This window comes from Aptenodytes forsteri, unplaced genomic scaffold, assembly GCF_000699145.1.
Source record: "Aptenodytes forsteri isolate BGI_AS27 unplaced genomic scaffold, ASM69914v1 Scaffold164, whole genome shotgun sequence".
Classification (NCBI taxonomy): Eukaryota; Metazoa; Chordata; class Aves; order Sphenisciformes; family Spheniscidae; genus Aptenodytes; species Aptenodytes forsteri.
Window position 1 is genome coordinate 1151550 of NW_008795527.1, and position 14401 is coordinate 1165950.

The 14401-nt window shown below is 37.7% G+C and overlaps 1 protein-coding gene across 4 annotated transcripts in view; it reads left to right on the forward strand.

Moving 5' to 3' along the window:
• SKAP2 (src kinase associated phosphoprotein 2) overlaps positions 1–14401 on the forward strand; it is a 125804-nt gene that overhangs the window by 67563 nt on the left and 43840 nt on the right. For all 4 annotated transcript variants that reach the window (XM_009282028.2, XM_019472798.1, XM_019472797.1 and 1 more), the window contains exons 7-9: positions 7878–8002; positions 8908–8971; positions 9339–9440. In XM_009282028.2, the coding sequence (XP_009280303.1) occupies positions 7878–8002; positions 8908–8971; positions 9339–9440 (291 nt within the window). The remainder of the gene's footprint in view (positions 1–7877; positions 8003–8907; positions 8972–9338; positions 9441–14401) is intronic.

Sequence of the window (14401 nt, forward strand, 5' to 3'; positions counted from 1 at the left end):
AGACTAGATAGAAGGAAGAAATGTTTTACGCTGAGGGTGGTGAAACTCTGGCACAGGTTGCCCAGAGAGGGTGGTGGATGCCTCATCCCTGGAAACATTCAAGGTCAGGTTGGACGGGGCTCTGAGCAACCTGATCTAGTTGAAGATGTCCCTGCTTATTGCAGGGGGGTTGGACTGGATGACCTTTAGAGGTCCCTTCCAACCCAAACTATTCTATGATTATATGATTCTATAAGATCCTCCTAACTGTAACCTAATGATGTGGGAGAGGTACATAGTCTATGGATCATCTTTTGGGAATTGTATAGACATGGCTGGACTCCAAACAGTAGCTCATGGAGGAGGGAAATAAATTAGATGCATGATTTTCTGCCCTACCTCCACGTGACTGGTGCTGTTAGTGCAGAAAAACTAGTGCAGCATGGTGGAATTGTTTTGTCTTGCAGATCTGGGATGACCAACAGTCACTCCAGAACTTGCCTTTGAAGAAGCGGCTCTTTTCTAGACTGGTCAGAAGTACTTTCTTCAGCCCTCTGAATGCCATAGTATGTAAAGGTGCCTGTTCCAGTGCAGAAGCAAATTGCCATCATTTTGCAGAAACTGGATACCAGCAATTGCTGTAGTTCCATGGCAAACTAGTTTGCTGTTGAAACTGAGCTGTCGTTGTCCTGATGGTTGTGAATGTATGTGCTGCTGTTTATCATGCTGTTTAGCTGCAGATTGTCAGCATGGATGAGGTGTGCATTGAGACAATCCTGAGGAGATCTGGTATTTAGTCACTGGAAGAACCTGAAACTGTTTTCACTCCCATTATTATGGCCAGCAGTGGTACCTGCCATAGTACACTGTCATATTGGGGCCCTTCTTTTGCTGTGACCCTTGATGCTGTAGCAGATAACTTGGACCACATAGGAAATGAAGGTGTGTTCTTACCAACTGTAGAACGGTGATGAAGTGTGCGTTTGGGTGGCTTCATGCAAATTGCTGCCACCTCCTGAATTGTTGGGATGGCGTCTGTACAAATGATGCCAGTCTGCTCTCTCCTGTGCAGTGTCTGCAGATGTTTTGTATCAGCTGGGCCCTGGTTTCTGACAGGTTCCAGGACTGATTCACACAACAGGAAAATTCCCCCTAGTCGATGTGAACCTGGTTTGAAGAGAGACAAGGGAGAGGGGGATTCCATACGTGCTCAGTCCTGCTGCCTGTGTCACTTTTAATGGGTAATGGAGTGCTAGTGCCTGTGTGTTGTGGGACGTAATGCAGAGAGGCAGCAGGGATTTCTAGGTCCCGCTTGGCTTGTTTTGCGTTGTGTATGTTTTTAAAACCGGACATGAAGGCAAATAATCTGAGAAGGATATTTTGTGTCTGGTGCAGTGTGTATTTTGTTGGCCAAGGTTTGATTTTCACACTTAAATATCAGTGTAAATATAACTGAACGCTAAGTGTGAGGCTATAGGATGCCTTTTTATTAGTTAGCGTAGATTTGTTGTTTCCAAAACACTTTTAATTCATCTAACTTTCTCCTTTTTACATTGGGAAAGCAAGAAGTAGTATGGAAGTGGTATAAAGCTCACAAACACATGTAAGGAAAAGTTTCAGAACCTGAAAACTCTTGTTCAGGTTCTGAATAACAGTTTATTCGGACCTGAATGATGAAAAATGAGGCCTAGTCCAGGAGAATATAGTACAAGCTAAAGCCTGTGAAAATACAGTAAATGACTGTGTGTGTATGTGTGTTCAGCTAAGAGATTACAAGCATCCTTTTAACAGTTGTGATGCCTGCAGGCTAATGAATGTCTTGTTTCCCTGTTTCCTCCTCTATTTTCTTGTACATTTGGTGCAGCATTGGATAGTGAAACAATGTTATTTATCCCTGCAATATAGACAGATCTAAGTAAATCACCTACTTTTTTTTTTCCCTGATCAATGATACGTGGAGTAGATGGAGGAATAAGGCGCATTGGATAGAAACAATGTTATTTATCCCTGCAATATAGACAGATCTAAGTAAATCACCTACTTTTTTTTTCCCTGATCAATGATACGTGGAGTAGATGGAGGAATAAGGCTTAAAGGTTTGACCTAATTACATGTTAGAAATAGGTATTGCAGGAAGCGTGTGTATATTTGTGCTTGTGCTGCAATATCTGTTGCCAGCATGTGGCCCACAACATTGCAGAGAAGCATGTTCAAATCTCAGAGCTGGCTTAGATTTCCAGAAGCTTGTCTGGTCCTCCTTTTCATAGTCGAGTAGATGGAGGAATAAGGCTTAAAGGTTTGACCTAATTACATGTTAGAAATAGGTATTGCAGGAAGCGTGTGTATATTTGTGCTTGTGCTGCAATATCTGTTGCCAGCATGTGGCCCACAACATTGCAGAGAAGCATGTTCAAATCTCAGAGCTGGCTTAGATTTCCAGAAGCTTGTCTGGTCCTCCTTTTCATAGTCTTTCCTTCCATAAATCTTTTCTAGTCTTCTTTGCTTCCATGCAGTTGCATCCTGAGTTGGGTACCCTGTTTGCATATCACTTTGCTGTATGATCTCTGGCAGTTCCGTGTACTCGGGCACCTAGGTGGTATAGCTAACTCTTCAGACCTCAAAGTGTATGTGATGAAGGAAAGTTAATTTGTTGCTTTATAAATGAATGAATTAATGGCTTCATTACTTCTTCCTCACTAGGCCACAATGTTATATGCCCTTCTGTCTCAGCAAACTGGAGAGATCAGCTAAATGTTTAGCAAGACAGTAATTGATAACATCATGGTAATTTTTTCCCCTGTTAATGGGCACTAAAAAAATTATTTTCATTTTTATAACTTGAAAATGGTATCTGCCTGCCTGCCAGTAATATGATGTTGAAGAGGGGCATAATTCAGAGGCTTTTAGAAAAGTCTGAGTTTATTTTTTAATATATAATTTTTAACATACACATGAAAATTTTGGATTTCTCTGAATAGTAAGATAGTGATGGCCAGGCCAATGGATGGACTACTTCTGTATGTGCAGAAGCGGGTTTTTGTTTTAGTTTGTATTTTGTTTTTTTGAAGAACTTTGTGACTGAACAATATTAAGGGAGAGGGAAGCCTAGTTAGAGTTGCATTTGCAAATCTGTCCTAGTGACTCGCCTAACCAGGCTACTGGAATTTCTGCTACATGCTAAGCTACCAAATTTCTCCTTCTAAGAGTGAGGAAAGATACACAAACCCAATGGAAAGCTGTTGAACTATCATTTTGCTTTTAGCTACAGACCTCCTTCTTAGTCCTCCCTCTCTGAACAACCACATAGGAAAGGCGAAAATCCTTGTTTAGTTTAGACTTTACTTTTGACAGAATCCATAATTGAAACCTGCAGGAATTGTGAATATTCAATAGGACTTTGTTGTCGCAGGGTGATGGCAATCAAAGGCATCTATCTAACAAGTACTGAATCTTCTACTATGAGAATGTTAAATTCAGACCTCGAGAAGCATGCTTGCCCTTAATAGTGTGTTATTTAAAAAACAGCTATTGAGTATAAGCAAACTGAATATAAACAAACTGGTGCCCTAAATAGTGTGTTTCAATCACTGCCTCCATTTCTTCATGTTTTTAAATTTAGATTTCTCAGAGGACTAGATTAAAGAAAAGAAAAAAAAAGTTGATTGCATTTTAGATCTGCTATCTAAAAGGGAAGAATTCCTATGCATGCGTTTGGAAAGGATTGTTCCAAAAGCTGGAAAAGAAATTACCATTTTGGAGATACTGACACTTACTATTTTTAGAAAGCAGACATCCTGCATATGGAAAAGTATGTGAAACTACATTTAGCATGAAGCCATGTAAACCATAAGATCTTACAGGCTCCTAATTTCAAGATGAAGAGAGTTAAATTATAGATTCTAATAGTATCTATAAATACTTTATCACTCTCTGAAATCTGTTTGCCTTTGTTCCTTATGCCTTTCTCTGTAACTTCTTTCCTTTCTACTATCTGAGTCCTCTCTGTTCTTCAGAACGCACTAATTCTTTTTACATGTGCTAATAATATGGGCACATTGCCTTAGGCCTCAAATTTACAACCCAATCATTTCAAGACCCCGTTGAAGGTTTACCCTTCTTTGTTTTAAAAGTTCCCATGGACTCAGTTACGCAAGGTTACTTCAAAGCCCTTTTTCTCTGCGTCCCTTGAGACTCTTTTTTTTTTCCCAATATGATATTGGCCCTGTTTCCGTTGTTAACAACATTTCACTATTTTTAGGATGAATGAAGTTTATATGTAAGAAAAATGTTTAAAATGGCTCTCATTTCATTCAGATCTGTATTTTCTTTATTTTAAATATAGCCCTCCATATTTATTTCTCTCAAATATCTGTGTACTAGTTTTGACTCTTTTTTTTTTTTTTTAATACCTACTGCTTGACTCTCCACTCTGTTATACTAGCTTTTTACAATTCTAAATTCCTGTTGCAAAATGATCTACACAGACCCAGATTTATTTTTCTGTTGTGTGCCTGATATGGGGAGAGGGGTAGAGGAGGAGGAGGAGATGAGGGCAAAGAGCAGCTTATTCTGAAATGAGATTTGACCTAATTGTGGAACATCTTATGCTTGATGATGTTCACGATCCTTTTTGTTTTTACAAAACTGATAATTACACCTTTACAGTTCTGTTCTATGTTGTTCTGGGACAACTTAAGGGTTTCCCGTTGTTGAATTGCAAAGCCCCATCTTGAAAATGAGAGGCAGCAAGAATGATACTGTTCTTCAGAGAAGCATGTTCCATCCGCATGTCTCTCCCTAGTTCCTCCTAAATATGCTGTTGTATTCCTGCCTAGGCAAAACTCCAGTTCTGATTTGGGGGTTCAAAATGAAAGTGAAATCTCTGTAATGTAAATGTATTTCCTGAAGCTACCTTTAAGGCTCCCGCCATAAAAAACAACTATATCTAATTTTAAGTCTCCAAGTAAAATCTTTTAAGTCTTCAAAGTTTTTAAACATCAAAAACTGTTTATATCTCCCTAAAGCACAGTCTCCAGAAAATATTTCTGATATAAACAATATAACTCTGAATGTGAAAGTTCACAGAAGTCCCTGTTGCACTAACTTCACACGGCAGCTTTAAACTGACAGCCCAAGTCTGTCTACACACCTATTTAGCTGCAAGCCTTTGCCAATAAATGAAGTTGAGATGATCGTTGAGTCTGATGATCATAAGATGGCCCTGCCTTCAAGCTCACACCTGACTACTGTGCCTGGCCAAACAGCTACCATGGGTCATGGTTTGCTCCATGGTGATCAGGTGATGGGGTTGGTCTCCAGTCCTACCTGGAATGGTGTATTCTGCAAGAGCAACTGGGATTTGTAGACCTCCATTGCTTGTCACCATCAGAGCATGCAGCTGAGCTATAGCTGACCTGTGTCCTGCCATTCTGTATTTGTGGAGCCATTTCTCAGGACATACTAGGTCTTACCTCTGGCTTGCCACCACAGGGAGTGTGAATGCATCCCGAGAGTCTTTCTCTCAACTTTAATGGGTTCTGGGTCAGGGCTGTGAAGTCTCATTGTCTTAAAATTTCCTCGTGGTCAACATTTTAAGCATATGCGTAATGCTACACTGGGTTTTAATCAGAGGTACTTTACTGCACAGACAATTAGAAGCAAAAGTAGCAATGCTGTGACTAGTCTGTTGCTATAAAGGTCAGTGAAAGAATTTAATAGCAAAAGATATATATTTTTTTTGGTGGTCATACAGGTAATTTTCATTAGCACTGGAATGGCGTGTTCAGAGAGATAAGACAAAGACAGTACAAACAATAAAACAATCAAATGCAATATGGATACCATGTACTGTGTTCCCCTTCCAGTGCAAAGTACAGCATCTTTCTGTTTTAACTGTAATGCTCTTTGAAAGAACGAGTACCAGTACAGAGATCATCCGAGATTAGCTCTGTAAAACTGTATTACCATAAAAGGGATCATCCATGTCACAGAGAAGCAGTCTCAGAAATAATCCAAGAGACTAAATTTGAATACTTGCCTCATTTTTATCTTGACAAAATGTTTTTACCTTTTGAACCTGGTGTTTGTTTATTCCATCTGCGTGCTCCTATCTTCTTGGGTTTTGATAAACCTCCAGCATGGGAGAGTGAGAAATTAATGTGTTTCACTTCATCTTCTCCCTGAGGTCACAAGCAAGGGAACAATAAAATTTCTAGGCAGAAATGAATTTCATTAAAAGGGGACCTAGTTAACCTATTGCAAGTTATTATTTCTAATATCTGCCTTGGTGCGTTTCCATGAATTTTGCATCTGTGTGCTGTTTGATATAGGGGTGGAGCATTGAGCAAATATAAAATGTTAGTACTGTATCATTAGTGCTTAATTAAGACATAATAAAACTTACTGTGGGGGAAGGGACTAGAAGAGAAAATAGAACAGTGCCCTGGATTTTCTCATATAATTGTGTTATTTGGTATTTACTTGCCCTGGGTGAGAGTTCGTAAAAAGGTGGAAGGACGAAGAATTTGTGTCTATGTGCATGTAAGATTACTAGCAAGAGTATTTGTATGGTGACTGCCCTTATGGCCATTGATGTTCATGTTGCTGTTTTAGCCAGCTTTTGCCCTCTCAGGAGTGGAAAAAAGATTTGCTTTCCTATTAAATTTCCAGAAAGATGACAAAATTATGTTGAAAATTGTAGTTTTTCCTGTTTTATCTACTGTAGAGGTTTTCTCCTTTTGTTGACAAACATAAACAATGGATGCTAGATTTGCACCTAAATTTTGTTCAGCAATACTTAAAGTAGTTTTGCTGTTGTGCCTGATGCTTATTGTTAGTTAATGCTTCTCTCCACCGTGGAAAAAACCCACACTTAATGTCATTTTCTTTCATTTGCAACTGCACTTTGTTCTTTGTTTGCCTGAGCAAAATGTGACTGATGATGCCTATCTTTACTTGAATACTGCACTGTTGCCTGAGCAAAATGTGACTATGCCTATCTTTACTTGAATACTGCACTGTGATCTACAGAAACTGCAAAACTGATTTACTTACACTTTTTTGGTTTGTTTTTAATATCCACCAAAACATGCCAGAGGACATAAAATCAGATGTAGGGTTTGGTCTGAAGAGCTCAGAAGGAGTGCACAGGTGCTGCTCGCCCAACATGCAGTATATTTAAACTCAGGCCTGTTCTAAGTGATACTTTTATAAACCAGAACCTTTGAAATGTTGAATTGTCTTTAAAACAACCACATGGCTCTAAATAATAAACTGTGGTAGGGCTCAGTACTTTTATTAGCTAATTAAACATTTGCTGTGTTGAGAGAAATGCTTTGGAACACACACCTGAATTTATAACAAAATTCATTCTGTATTTCTGCCATGTGGGAAAGGAGGCCTATCTGGGAGTGGGTGGGAGAATGTGAAGAGAAGCTTTTCCAATTGCTTAAAAAGAAGCTTGAAGTTTATTTTTTGAGTGAAGTGGTTAGTTTAGGAGGGAGCTCAGCAAGTTCTGAGCTAGACAGGTTTTCCCATTGGTTTACTGAACCTGAAAGAGACACTGATTTATAGGAAGCATGTCTTGCAAGTTCCAGTTCTTGGCTTTCCCTAGATACAAGCATCATAACATGCATTTCTTACGAAATAAGACCACCATCTGCAAACATCCCCTGTGGAATTCCTTAGGCATCCTACAGAAAAATGTACTTGTGTGTACATCTTCCTTTAAAATAAAGCTTTATCTCCAGAAGCATCACCTAATCATTTTGCTAAAAACCTCCCTGTTCTTTGTAAGATTCATGAAATAGAAAACAAAATCTGAATAAACGATAACCTGCTGAGCCACTTACGTTCACTGTTGTAAATGAAGCTCTAACTTTGTTTTTTATCTCCAACAGACAAACAACAGAAAGGTGAATTTGCCTTAGAGGGCTACACCATCAGAATGAATAATAGCCTTCGGAAGGATGCAAAGAAAGATTGCTGTTTTGAAATCTCTGCTCCTGATAAGCGCATTTATCAGGTTGGACTTTTTAATGTTGACTTGAAATTAAATTGATAAAGCTGTTACAATTCCAGTTACTGAATTAACATTTCAGTAAAACAAGTTTCACTGACATCTTAATGAAAAGAGGAAACCCTAGCTTGCTTATATTGTATATTCATATATTAGGAAAAAAATCTGATTTAAAATATGCATGTATGTGTTCAAATATTATCTTTTTGGACAAGAGCAAGGAAATCTATCATCTTTATCTATTGGTCATTTCAATGTTAGCATTTTAATATCTATTGTATAGTATGTCTGTGTGATTTCTTGGATGAATTAAATAGTAAAAAAAAAGTTAAAATATATATCGGTGTTAAATACGTATTGTATTGGTTATGGCTTTTCAAGGAAAATCTGCGTAAAGGCACATATCAGCTGTGCAATTCAGAGATCTATCAGCTAGACATCAATATGGAATGTAAGTTTAATAAGTTTTAAATATCTGAGATTGCAGTTGAAAGCCAGTTAATTAAGCTGTCAGGTAGTGTGTTGGAGTCTGACAAGAACATTTTTAAGAAAACTGTACCCAGCAGTCTAAAGAAATTCATGGGTGTCTTCTAATTGTCAAGGGCAAATTTTGTTCATCAGTTCTGGCTTTGACATTGATGAAGAGAAGCAGCTTTTTTCTGCACAGCTGCCAGCTGCTGATCAGAGTTTCAAATCCATCATCCTCTCCTTCAATTACGTAAATTTGTCAAAATTAGCTGTACATTATAAGAAGCATCCTTGCAAGAAAAGTACCAGAAGACATGAAAAGAATTACTAATGGTTTCTTGAGGAAGTGACGAGAATGCTACAGTCCCTCTTTTTTATTGCTAATGAAATTGTAGTTGTGTTTTTGTCATTACTGCTAGTAGTTTTTAATAAATGTTTAATAGTTTACAGCTGCCACTCCCAAAGAAGCAGAGGAATGGGTACAGCAAGTCAAATTTGTAATTCAAGGTAAGCCAGCCAGTAGAGCAGCAGCCTTTATTGCCAATACTGTTTAGTGATGGTAGTTCTTTCCATTAACATATCTGTCACGTTTGTGTATCTAGTATTCCCACTTATCCAGGTTTTGAATAGCAAGTCCTAGTTCTCAATCATGCTGTAGCTTTTACATGACTTTTCTCCTTTCGCAATTTTTTTGCTTTTTTCCAAGAATACTATATAGCTTGAAAGCTCTTCCTTATGAACACTGTAAGAAGGTAATCAGAATATACTGTAAGTACCAGCTCACAGAAGATGAATTGTGTTTTTGTTTTGCATAAATTTCTACTTAGGCATTCTTTTCTAGTAAATGTTAACTTTTTAAACTGCTGTTACATAGATATGGGATCTAATACTATTCCTGAGGAGGAGGAAGAATATGACGATGTTGGACAAGTGAGCAATGAACCAATAGATGATAGCATTTACGAAGAAGTTAAAGGTATTGCTGAGATTTTTTACTTTGTGACTTGTGATCATTTTGTCTTCTCTACTTCTAGTTTGATAACTCTGAGTGGCTAAAAGTAAGTGAGTAAAGTAACCCGATGAATAAGATACTTTCAGATGACATTGAAAAAAGAATGTGTCTTCAACCAGGTCTGAGTGAGAACAGTTCAGTTTTCTTTAGCAGGGGCATCAAAATAGTGCAGAATGTGTAAAAGTGGTCTCAGGGGACTTTCGGCTCATTAACATTCTCTGGTACACAATTTTTTTTAATTAAAAAATTGACTTGCCTTACAGCTTTTTCCACCAACTTGCCCATCATTTTTTTTCTGTATTCATTTTGGCATTTGTATTAAGCAAAAGTTTGCTATCACTCCATATGTTATCAGCTGCTGCCTAATACATGATATTATAATCCTGCAAGAAAGCAATGTGTTGGTTTGAAAGGGCTCTGGAGATGAACTGTAAATAAAGGCAGCACGGGTATTGACATTTTCTTTCATATCTTCCAGCATGACTATGATTATACAGAAACTTTTTACCGTGGACTTTCTGATGTGGTCAAATGATTATGCCTCTAGATGTCCAAGTTTATCTATCAGATGGCAAAACAAAAGAGCTTGGCAAAAGCTCTTGGAGCTGTTTATAGACATTCAAATATTAGGAGAAAGGTGGTCGTTCTTGATTATATTTTAAGAAGCTATGAAAAAATCAATTTTTCAGTTACCATTCATTAACAAATGATATTTTAAAGTGATATGACAATTATCACTTTGTATGAAATAATGTTCTGCATCCCTTGCTGTTTGGGGCAGTGCAATTATCAGCAATAATTTGAGAGGAAAAATTAGTTGTCACATCATGCTGACTAGCATACGTAAAATGATGTATCTGTTAGGTTGAATATTCTGACTATTGCAGAAAAGAACATTTTATAGTATGCCTTGGTTTTCATTTTAAGGTCATTTCAGTGAACCAAGGGAGCAGAGAACATGAGTGACTGGTGAAAATGATTATTGTAAAATTGTAGCAGCACTCAATTCTTTAAGAGCTGGTTTTTTTGGTTCCATTTCTTTCAATTGTACCTAGACTACTTCAGCACAGAATACACATTCTGATGAAATGGGGTGCAGTGTGTCATGCATGCTGAAAAACTCTTCTGCAGTGAATTTAAAAACTACATTACAGGGCTTAATCTTATACCTAGAGGATACAGCCAAACCTTATTGCAGTGCTTTTTGGATGCTCAGGCTCTTACAGAAGGTGATCTTGTATGCTTACCTATGCTTTTGTTAAAGAAGCTCTATACGTATCCTGGGATAAATTACTCTCTTTCTGAGCTTCACTTATCTTACCTGTTCATTTGAATCTCAAACAGTAAGTAGATCTGGAGCAGTAACACATACAACATTGGTAGAGGGCCAATAGTTAATATATGCTTTGAGTTCTTTGCTTTGAGTTCTCTCTTCAGAGAATTGCTTCCTTGGAATGATTCTGCAAGAATTTAGAGTATTTTCACTTATATCCCATTATGTCAGTTTTCCAGGAACTGTTCTCTCCTAATGTGGCTAACAAATCTGAAATGTAACAGAACAGGTGTCTCAAAGAAAGGATAGCTCTTCTGTTATTCCAGAAACCTAGTTTCAGTTTTTAGTTAAATGAATTTCTTTCCCCATAATCTTGGAGTGGTGCTTCATTTTCATCTTGTCAAGTAGGGATTATCTTTCTTTATCTCATGCTTTCTCCATCTCGTTTATTTGAATTGTAAACTTTTCAGGAAGGACCATATTACCTTGTACAGTGGAGCTCTTAATTTTGGCTGTGATGTGTTGGCATAACTAAGTAAAAATAAAGCATAGGTTTGCAATAGATTTTAGGTGATTAAAGCATCTCTTTCTCATCCATAATCATGCTTTAATAGTCATTTGCTTAAACGGAATTTAAAACTTACAGCTCTGATGCCTTAGAGCAGTCCTTCTCTTCTTTATCCATAGCACATTGAAGAGTAGTAGATGAAGTGCTAGTTGACAAACCTCACAGGACTAGCCCTTATTTGGTTCTTGTATAGCTGTTCATCTGAACTTGATGGTAAAAGAGCATACTCCACTTTGGTCTCATCTGCCTTAATTAAGCCTGATTGGTTGCATGTAATTTCAGTTGGCTGTCCTTTCTATTTTCGCAGGTAAGTGAATTACTCTTTCTTCTTTTCACGGTCAAAGGGTAGAGCATCATTATCCCTGCTGTTACCTGACTTAATAATACAGAGCAAATAAGGAATTCTGAACTCCTGTTAAGAGAACAGAAAAAAATAATTGTTTGTACAACCCAAAAGCTATGCTAAGCTCTGGAATGCAGAAAACAAATTTGCTAGATCCCTGTGAAGAGGGAGAAGAAATTAATCTTCACTTTGTTTTTATCCTCAAAGCATCTTGATGTTAGAGGCTTCTGTTTCTGCAGATCCACTAGCTTTATAAATATTGAATTTCAGGTACACAGCTCATTGTACTTTATTATTTATTTGACTATAATTTGCAATTTCTCAAGTAAGTAAAATTTTGCATTTCTGTGGTTCTCCAGTGTTTTTAATATCAGCATTTCAGAAGCAAATTAAGCCAGTTCATGATGCAGTCCATTTTGTAATATTGGGTTTGGTATTTGAATAAAGGGTGTTTGGATTAAAAAGAGGATATGGAAATTTTTGCACAGTTTTGAAAATTGGGACTTTTGGAGAGCTGTTGCAGTAATCAGAACTGACTGATGCTGTATTCTCTAGCTATCACATTGCTTAGCTATTTTCCCCTCCCCGCTTGTGGCAGGAGACAGTGTAGATGAATTTTCCAGGCAGGAGCTGAGTAGCTTCAAACCAGTGCCCAGAATGGTAACAATCTATTAGACTATTAAAAGCATAGATTTCAGTGGAATTCAATTTGTACTGTCTGCTGGCAGGAGGAGTGGGTTGATAGTTGGAGGGGGTACAAAGAGAGGTGGGAAAATTAATCTTTTGCTCTGTTAAGTCACTTTCTTCTTTAAATAGCACATACAAATTCATATTTACCATAGAAGCATCATTTTCCTGGTATTAGTCAGTGTTTTACTGTGGTTGTTCAGGTGGTCAAAAATGTCAGAACTGCCAAAGATTTCCCAACTTGTAAAACCTTCCTTGCAAGATTCTTCAGGAAAAGAAAACTTTATACTTTATACTGTCTTCAACAAACTAAGCTTTTGTCTTTTTGTTTTTTAATAGAAAAGCACAGAGGAAAACTTGGTTAAGCAAAACTGAAAGTATTGTCAATAAAGGCCCATTTTTGCCTAATTAGCTATTTATTTTCTACCTTAGTACACTCTATATAATTTTGCAGTCCACAGCTGGATATTATAAGCTGTAACATAAAATAACTTCTAAAACTGTAGTATTGAATAACTGTGTGTGTAGAGCTACCTAGATGCATAGAGTTTCTAGCTTAGTGGTGTTTTAAGCAATGGAGTTGTCCTTGTCAGAAGAGAGAACACTTGCCAGCTTTAAAGATTGTCATCTGTTACAGCCCTTGAAGACCAAATTTTTTTATTAACTCGGGTTTTCAGTGACATAATTTTTAAGGGCCTTCAGTATTGTGTTCTGTGGTTTCACATCTGTATGGAGCACATACCCAAAACTGCAATGCTAACTACTGCCTGCCACCTTGATCCTTTCTACAACCTCATCTCAGTTTGTGTACTGTCTACAACACTCTTGCACAATAGGAGAAAAGAGGTGTTAATCTAAGATAACATACTTATCTTAGTTTTCAATCTTGTGTTGTCTTTTTTCTTCTGTTCTCTTTCTGCTCACAAACTTGCATTATAGCAGTAGTTTCCACAGCGTACGGTATAGTTTCCATTAAAACGTTTCTAAAGATAAGGTTTGATTCTTACTTTGGTGGTACTTAGTTGGTGCATGGAGATAAAAAGCTGCCCTTACAGAATAGGTAAGGTTGGAAATCCTGAAGCGATGTGATGTGACACAAGGCTGGCATTGTTGACTTTGTGCCATCTCTTCTTAGCCTGTCCACAACACAGAGAGCTTTTGGGTGAGGACAGTGAAATTCAGTGCTGTGGTGATCTCTAGCCAAGGGAACTGCTGTGGAGAACTAACCCAGCCAACACAACTTGCATCAGTTCTTAGTTTGCTGTAAATTAAATTTTGGGATTGATTCAATCTCTGATTGGGCCAAGGATCATGGTCAAGCCCAGGTATCTGGCCAATAGTTCTGTTTCGCAGTGTAGTTGGAAGCTTAGCTAGGGAAACTGTAACTAGGGCAAAGCTCAGGGAAAGGTAAGAAATGTCTTAAGTTTTATACAACAGGAAGTGTTCTACACAAAGAAACACTTTTTAATTTGTTTACTTATTTTAAACAAAGTCTTTCAAATAGTTTTAAAGTTATATTGATGTTGTTTCAGAACTGACATTTCTGACGTTGTGCATGAAGGTAGGGAATGATCATCCATCCTGTCTCTGTCTCACGGTTGTCTCTTTAAGCAGCTTTGTCATCTTAATTTTTTCTAACAGTTAAGCAGCATAATTTAATACCATCCTCTCTTGTTGCTGGATTGCTTGAGCTTTGAAGAAGCAAATTGTTTTTATGATGTTGTACCCCTTTCATGAGCATGGAGGGGGAAAAAAAGAACGTGATCTCTGATTTACCTCTTCTTGGGAAGAAGGAAGTAATGATTATGTAGTGGAGTTTGAGTGTAAGTTTGATCTGTCACTGTCCTGGTTTCGGCAGGGATAGAGTTAATTTCCTTCCTAGTAGCTGGTACAGTGCTGTGTTTTGGATTTAGGGTGAGAACAATGTTGATAACACACCGATGTTTTAGTTGTTGCTAGGTAATGCTTACACTAGTCAAGGACTTTTCAGCTTCCCATGCTCTACCGACTGAGAAGGCTGGAGGTGCACAAGAAGCTGGGAGGGGGCACAGCCA